General features: G+C 37.7%; 1 protein-coding gene across 1 annotated transcript; it reads right to left on the reverse strand.

Annotated features, from left to right (window-relative positions):
* Positions 1-1,684: 1,684 nt before the first annotated feature.
* LOC149302487 (glycoprotein hormones alpha chain-like) lies at positions 1,685-8,485 on the reverse strand. Its single transcript, XM_089482652.1, has 3 exons — positions 8,386-8,485; positions 7,595-7,785; positions 1,685-1,762 (listed from the first exon to the last, which is right to left on the reverse strand). The coding sequence occupies exons 1-3, from the start codon at positions 8,483-8,485 to the stop codon at positions 1,685-1,687; spliced, it is 369 nt and encodes a 122-aa protein (XP_089338778.1).
* Between the last annotated feature and the right edge of the window lie 247 nt (positions 8,486-8,732).

The following is an 8,732-nucleotide window of genomic DNA, read 5'->3' on the forward strand; positions in this document are numbered from 1 at the left end:
GGATAAGGAATAACAACATTAAGATCTTTGATCAACCATGCTGACAAAAAGAGCTTGTTATGCCCGTGCAGAAGAATAAGAGAAATGACCCATGCTTTAAATAGATGTTTGCAGCAGAGTTTCTGCTAAGATATATTCTTAAGAATGCAAGCAGATTTCATTGTCTGTGCAAGAAACATATTCTACAATTGCATACTACTTACTGCCATTTCAAGAAAATTTGCGTATGTTGGATTAACTAAAATAAATATCCTATGTCCTTGCAAGTGAGCTATGTATATATATATATATATATATATATATATATATATATATATATAATGTAAATGGGTTAAGCCGTATTGATGTCAAAAAATCAGAGTATTGCAGAGTATGCGGTGATACCTTTTTTATTGGACTAACATAATATTTAAAAGACACGCTTTCGAGAGTTATCCTCTCTTCATTAGGTCTGAAGTGAGTATTGCTTCAGACCTGATGAAGAGAGGATAACTCTCGAAAGCGTGTCTTTTAAATATTGTTAGTCCAATAAAAAAGGTATCACCACATAATCTGCAATACTCTGATTTTTTGACATCGCATATATATATATATATATATATATATATATATATATAGTTATATTGTATAAAATAGTTTATTTAATACTGTTAACTGTATTAAATGAAGGATGTGTACATGAATAATGCATTTAAGATCGATAGCTCTCAGCACCATTGTGAGTGGTCCATTGATTATACAATGCAGATTTTAAGTTTTTCGGTCATCCAACTGACAACATTATCTTTTTATCTAGGCTGCTTATCCCTTTGGGCTGATTTTCTCTCAAGTCTCTTCCAATCTAATCTTAACATCTGAGAAACTCAGAATAACCAAACCCTCCATCTGTTGCACAGAGCCTTTATTCACACTTTATGATGCAGATATACATTATATTTCATGATTATGCAAATGGATAATATGTGGAATCTGTAATTACAGGTGTACTACTGCCCTTCAATTGTAAAACAATAATTGATTTTATGGAATGCTTGTATTAGAAAGTCTGGCATGGTAGGAGACCACTACTACTGATTTAGTTCATCAGGCATAGATGTTTTAAACTATGTTATAGAGCTCAACAGCACAAGTGATAACTGGGGGATCTTCTTATGAATTGTTAATTTCTGGTCTTCTTTGATATATGTGAGTGGGACTATTGGAGTAGGGAATTAAGTATTAATAACACTACAGAATCTTCTGATGTCCCATAAACAAAATGTATAGTAATAATAATAAATACGTAATAATAGCTCCAAGCATTGTTAAAACATTCCTGAAATATTCCGACCAATCGGTTTAGAAGATAAGACAGTAAAAGCTTTAATATTTGTTACAATAGTCTACCCCTATTTCATAAATTATGATACACATGACATAATTGGTTTATATGGAGAAATGATTTATAGCCTTGTTTTTCTTTTTACAAAATATCAAGTTTGGTCAAATAAAAAGTAAAAGTATCTTCAAATTTCATATTTGTCATGCAAGAACAATCCAATTTTATTAAATGAAACTACTTTTTAATTCCGATGAAGAAAAAGTAAAAAGAACAGAGATATGTTATCTTAGCAACATCTGATTTGTTTGAATGGTTAAAAAAACAGGGACAGGTAACATTAAGTCGTCAGGTAGCATCAAACGTTTAAGATTTGTGATAATAGCAGGTGCTGCAGTAACATTCTGTATGATTTTCAATCTTCAGATTATCCTTCAATGTAACCTAAAAGTAGAAATAATGTTAAAGTTTGGGCTTCCACATAAAAGTATAGGATCTCAATATCAGTTTCTATATGGTTGTTCGAATTCAATATGTGTAAAGTCATTAGGAAATGCTATTATTATTTTTTAAAGATATAGTCAAGTACTATAAAATATAACAATTTCAGTTGGGTGAATGCTCAAAATTCTTTTGTAAAATGTTATTTGTCTCTGCAATTCTTTATAGGTAATGTGGACAGGGTGGAGTGTTGGAAAGAAGATAGTTGTTACATAAAGGGCAAACTTTGTCACATGTATACAGATCTGTCAGGTCCCTACCTGTCATCGGCGGTGGTCTTCAGCCGCATGCCACGCAGTCACAGACTGCCTCTTCTTGCCGCGGGCCGAGACCCCGACCTCCTTTGCCGCGCCATACGTGTGGTATGGCGGGGGGGGCATGTCCTGCGGTCTAACACCACTGCAGGCAACCAGGGAGGGGCGGGATTAGGAAGAGACAGACAGACACAGTGAGAGGAGGGGGAAGGAGGATTAGGGGAGTTGAAGCAACTTGGCGGGCTATTTAACCCCTTGATGACCATTGCCGGTCCGGGCACGTCACAGAAAAACATGTTGTTTACGACAATTCAGGTGCCAGGACCGGCACGCCTTTAAACGGGTGCAGAAAGCGATCTACTTTCGCTTTCTGCACCCAAACGGCGTTGCTGTAATGCCTCGACCTCGAGGCATTCAGCAACGCCACGATCGGCACTAACGATCGACTCCTAAACTTAAATGGTGTCGCTGGAATGCCTCGATAAGGAGTCATCCAGCGACACCAAACGCTTACCTCGGGATGGACTGTGCCAGACCCTCTAGAGAACTCTGGCTCCACTTGCAGGTTGAATACACGTACTGCATTCAACCATGCAAGTAAATGGAGACCACCTTTCTAATCACAGTGTGATTAGTAAAAATAAATTAAAAAATAAAATAAAATTAATAATAATTAGAAAAAAATAGTAAAAAAACAGTAAAATGTAAAAATAATTTCCCACTGATGTCACTATCAGGGGAACCTTCAAGTTGAGAAAAAATGTTAAAAAATTTTTTTCAAAAAGGCAAAAAAAATAAAAATATATATAAAATATATTTTTGTGAGCAAGTCCTAAAATTAGCATATTAGCTTAAAACAATTCTCGCATGGAAAGAGTTAAAATACTGGCATATTAAATGCCCATGGGGTGTCTACTTTAAAAAAAATTATGAATTGATGGGGTAAATAGAATTGGCCGGGTTCAACAATGTCCCAATTAACACGGGGGGAAGGATGGCCACACATCTAATTTCCAATTAGAAAAATGCACACGTACCAAATGTGGCCTTTTAGTTCCCCCAAAAAATGACAAACCCATGCATGTGGGGTATCACTGTACTCAGGAGATGTTGCTGAACACATATTGGGGTGTCGTGTGACAGTGGCATATACCAGGAGCTGTAAATTCATACATAACATAGGTGTGTGGGGGAAAAATACACACAAAAGAATACTACTGCAGACTTTGAAAAAATTCTGGTGGTAGATATGGTGCATGGAAAGAGTTAAAATACTAGCATTTGAAATACCCTGGGGTGTCTAGTTTTCAAAAATATATGGATTTATTGGGCACACTGAAATGGCCCGGCTCAAAGATGTACCAAATAGGGCATGGGCAGTGGATCCCCAAATGCCAAAGTTCAACATTGAAAAATGCGCATTGCCCAAATGTGGCCCTTTTGCCCCCAAACAGCCAGGCAAAATCATTCATGTGAGGTATCGCTGTACTCAGGAGATGTTGCTGAACACATATTGGGGTGTTTTGTGATAGTGACATATACCAGAACCTTTTAATTCATACCTGAAGTAAAATGTGTGTGACAAAACAAGTGCAAAAAAACGACTACCACAAAGTTTGACAAAGACTGGTGGTAGATATGGTGCATGGAAAGAGTTAAAATACTAGCATTTTAAATACCCTGTGGTGTCTAGTTTTCAAAAATATATGGCTTTATTGGGCACACTGAAATGGCCCAGCTCAAAGATCTGCCAAATAGGACATGGGCAGTTGATCGCCAAACGCCAAAGTTCAACATTGAAAATGCGCATGCCCCAAATGTGGCCCTTTTGCCCCCAAACAGCCAGGCAAAATCATTCATGTGAGGTATCGCTGTGCTCAGGAGATGTTGCTGAACACATATTGGGGTGTTTTATGATAGTGACATATACCAGAACCTGTTTATTTATACCTTAAGTAAAATGTGTGAAAAAACAAATGCAAAAAAAATTACTACCATAAAGTTTGCTAAAGGCTGATGGTAGAATTAGTGCTTGGAAAGGGTTAAAATACTAGCATTTTAAATACCCTGGGGTGTCTAGTTTTCAAAAATATATGGCTTTATTGGGCACACTGAAATGGCCCGGCTCAAAGATCTGCCAAATAGGACATGGGCAGTTGATCGCCAAACGCCAAAGTTCAACATTGAAAATGCGCATGCCCCAAATGTGGCCCTTTTGCCCCCAAACAGCCAGGCAAAATCATTCATGTGAGGTATCGCTGTACTCAGGAGATGTTGCTGAACACATATTGGGGTGTTTTATGATAGTGACATATACCAGAACCTGTTTATTTATACCTTAAGTAAAATGTGTGTGAAAAAACAAATGCAAAAAAAATTACTACCATAAAGTTTGCTAAAGGCTGATGGTAGAATTAGTGCTTGGAAAGGGTTAAAATACTAGCATTTGGAATACTCTGGGATGTCTAGTTTTTAAAAATATATGACTTGATGGGGTAAATTGCATTGGCCGGCTTCAAAGATACCCGAAATGGCACATGGGGGGAAGAATTACCAGATTTGGAAAAAATGGCTTTGAAGTAGCAAAACGCTACCTGTACTTATTGCCCCATAATGTGTAGAAAAAAGCAAAAAACCATAAAAACATGGGGTATTTCTAAACTCAGGACAAATAGTAGAATCTATTTAGCAGGTTTTTTCATTACCTTTTATAGATGAGTAAAAGATTTTTTAACTAAAAGTTAGAAACAGTCATTTTTTTCTAAATTGTTCACCATATTTTATACTTTTTTTAATAGTAAATAATATGATACAATCAAAACAATGTCATCTAAAGAAAGCCCTTCTTGTCTTTAAAAAAACAATATCTAATGTGTGTGGGTTCAGTAAACGGGAAAGAAGAAAATTACAGCTAAATACGAGTAGCGCAGAAATGTTAAAACGGCCATTGTCACGAAGGGTACAAAAAGTAAAATCAGCCTTTGTCCCGAAGGGGTTAAACTTGCAGCCCTGTACCTTCAGTACTTGGTTGTTCAAGTTCCCTACTGGTTTCTCTACCCTGCTGCTGCATATTTCTATATTGGATTTCACGGACTTTTGACCCTTGGCCGGATTACTGGACTTTGCTATTAGGATTAACCCTTGCTGCAGTGCTGTTTCTATATTGGATTTCACGGACTTTTGACCCTTGGCTGGAGTACTGGACTTTGCTTTTTGGACTGCCCTTTACCACGTTGTACACGGTGTCTCTCTGCGCTGCGCTCCGACCCCCAACTCATCCTTGACAAGATCTTTTGTATAAAGAGTGACACAGTTCTATAGATAATGCACCAGTTGTTTGTAGAGGAAAGAAGCATAGGCAGTAAAGGCTAATAAAATGAAAGCAAAGGAAATTTCCAAAGGATTTTATGGCAGACAGATGTGACTTGCAAGACTCCGTAGGGACACAATATGTATATAGGTTGAACTTGATGGACTTTGGTCTTTTTTCAACCTTATGAACTATGTTACTATGTTACTATGATCCATATCCATAATAATTTCTATCCCTATTTTACTGTATCTGCTTGGCCTGGGAAATGGCATGAACGTTAATTTTTCTTGACAGCACTACAATGTGAAACTGTCTGGCATAGCTTGGGGTGTATAATGCTATGTGTATAATGTTTCTTTCAAGCAATATAGAGCGACTAAATATAAAACTGATTACGACATGCAAGAAGTTGCCAGAGGCAATCTAAGGGGTTAATGAACGGCAGTATATTCTGTTTATAAATTATTGACCTGATTTAATAAATGTCACATGCAGTCCAGTTGGCAGACAAGATGAGCTTGAAGTAGCAATCTTGCCCCGTTAGAAATATGTCCACATTGCCGAAGTGCCGGCAGTGGAGGTTGTCTATGCGCATCGCGCAGACGTCCACCGCCTGCCGGAGAGTAGGATCCAGGTCCCCTGCAGCGCTGCGGGCTAAATGATAAAGAAAAGAACAAAAAACACCTGCCCGGTGCCCGGAGCTGCATCTCCTGGTCGTCGAGCGATAGAAAAGTGCGGCCTATATTCGGGCAAATGCGGTATATCCCATATTTGCAGGTTTGAATTTGAACTTGGAATGGATTATTAAAGGGACACTCCACCATCATATGTACTTTAGTGTAAGTGTATGCAGGAATTCAAGTCTGAAATGGACATCTGGCACCAAACAAATGCCCAGTAGGCTTGATGCCCCATAAGCATAAACATTTTGCGTGCAGCAGTGCATATCCACCCATTGGCCACCCAATCATCACCAGTTCGGCCCTGGAGGGAATCTATTTTGCCCATGCCCCAGCTGTCAGCATTGCAGGAGATGTGTTCAGCTTAATGTATCTCCTACATGGTAGTACGCATGTGTCATACTCATTTTCTGCCAGCTCTATCGCTGCTTCAGGCTAATGCTCCAGGAAGTCTAACTACTTCATCCTTGGTAACCTACTAGGCAGTATTATATTCTTGCCTTGACTAAAGGCCTCACATTTCTCTTAGATATATTGATCATAAAAATCTGCTGTCCACAATGGGAACATTAATAATTACAGGTTTTATTTTTAACTGAATCCAAGTATAAACGTGCTAAATCAACTAAGGTCAGTTATAAAACATTACCACATAAGTGCTGCTTCATGGAATGGGAAGAAAAAGAAACATAACTATTTTATTTTTATCCCCGGCGCTCCTTATCACCTAAAAACTGTCATTCAGCCATAGCCTTCCTCTGTCACATCACTGCAAGATATCCTAAAATCCCTCCTACCTGCCTCATTCATGTGTAGATTGAATAGCTATGATCATTTTTGAGTGAAAAAGAAAAAACTTAGGTAAAAGGTCTTTAATAGCAAACACCACAACTGTATTATCACTATGGCGTCTCTAATCAACATGATTTTTTTCCTTTTTTAAAGCAAAGATTTGAGATATTTTTTCTAATATTTAAACAGCCTTGAATGCCTAGTGGGTTAGCTTAATACATGGCTGGTCTGTGTGTGGCAACCAACTACACTTCTCTCAGAAGGACTATCCTTAGGCAGTGAAAGAGTAGAACTTAGAGGGTCAGCTGACCAAGACATAAGCCTTAAAGGGAAGGACAGGGGGAGAGAGGTCCTGAGTGTCAGCCAAACCAGCCAAATATTGTACTGGAAAGAAAAGGGGTAGAAAGGTGCTCAGATGGTCAGCTACCCAACCATAACTTGTAGAGTTTAAGGCACGATTGCTAGCAGCAGGGAAAAGGTGCTCAGAGGCTCAGCCAACCACAACATCATTAAGTAGAGCAGGGACACCTGCAGGAGACCCACAAAGGTCTTGGTAACCTAAAATATATATTAAGTTAGATCAGCTCAGCTCAACCTTATTGATGTTCCATGATAGAGGCATCCAACCAAGTTCACCACTTGCAATGGTAAAATGGTAGTTTTAGGAAATACTTGTAATATTTACAGGGTTTCTCCTTCTATTAATACTGCAAATAAATATATTACCATTACTCACCCTTGTAAACGCCTTTGCTACGCAACATGTCGCCTCTGATGTAATGTTCTTTGGAACCAACATGGTTTTCTTTGATCTCATGGGAGTTGGATAAGCCCTAGAGAAGCAGCATCCAGTGCACTGAAAAATTGTACCCTTTAAACCTGCGTTTCTAAAGGAATTGTTCTCTTTCAACTTGCACTCTGGGCAACCTAAAATAAAGCATTTTCATTATAAATAACATACAATATAAAGCACAAAGAAAAACTTGTTTGCATGTGAGCTACGAATCTGCTTTTCTAAAAGGGTACTTCTGTGCACAACAGCTTTGTTTAAATCCCATACCTTTGCATCATTAACTAATTTCTTAATTTCTATGTATATATTGCCTACAAAGCTTTAACCATAAAAATGGAAAGCGGATTTCAATTAGTAAAGTATCCTGCTTGCAGCTGGCACCAGAGTTGGACACTTTTTATATTAATTGAGTGTGTAATGATTTATAGGTTATACAGTTAAACACACTTTACTTATCCAAACACTGGAATTAAGAACTCTGAAGATTTGGTTCCTAGTGGTTGATTAAACATAGATTTGTTACTATCTACCTACCTATCTATCTATCTATCTACATATCTTTTTATCATCTCTATATACATATACAGTGTAATACTGTGAGTGAGGCATGGGTCATGTTGATTAATGTATGGTACAGGGTTGGACCTTGTCGAATCTAGCATGTGTTCATGCGACACACAAATGGCACACTATACATATTCTACACACAGTTGAAAAGAAATGTGGAAACTTACCCTGAGTCCTTAAACCTCCATCGGGTAAGGAATGAAGGACATGCAAGAACACAGATAAGAATGCCAAAATAACTATGACATATTTTCCACAACAATCCATGCTGTTTCTGTAAATAATGAGCAAAGTAACTTATTTTAGCTTGCATGAAACCATTCTTTGGTTTTCCAGCAAGCCAGCTAACAGGTAAAATTCCATTCAGTAAATACGATTCATAAATATAAAGCCGCTGACTTATCAAATTAAAAAAATGTTCTTGTCTGAAACAAGCAATTAAACCGGAGTTTAAAGGCACGCATGTGTTTAATAAATACATAACTGTTATTTGTTTCAATCTGGGGGCTCAACT

This window comes from Sceloporus occidentalis, unplaced genomic scaffold (assembly GCF_023333645.1).
Source record: "Sceloporus occidentalis isolate IW3139 unplaced genomic scaffold, rSceOcc1.0.p SCAF_19, whole genome shotgun sequence".
NCBI classification, from domain to species: Eukaryota; Metazoa; Chordata; class Lepidosauria; order Squamata; family Phrynosomatidae; genus Sceloporus; species Sceloporus occidentalis.

Excerpts from the sequence above, each read along its gene's own strand:
- LOC149302487 (XM_089482652.1), bottom strand. The coding sequence starts at position 8,485 with ATGGATTGTTGTGGAAAATATGTCATAGTTATTTTGGCATTCTTATCT. Across the intron at positions 7,786-8,385 it reads TGGAGGTTTAAGGACTCAGG|GTTGCCCAGAGTGCAAGTTG; the intron begins GTAAGTTTCCAC and ends GCTTTATTTTAG. Across the intron at positions 1,763-7,594 it reads TAGCAAAGGCGTTTACAAGG|GTTACATTGAAGGATAATCT; the intron begins GTGAGTAATGGT and ends TTCTACTTTTAG.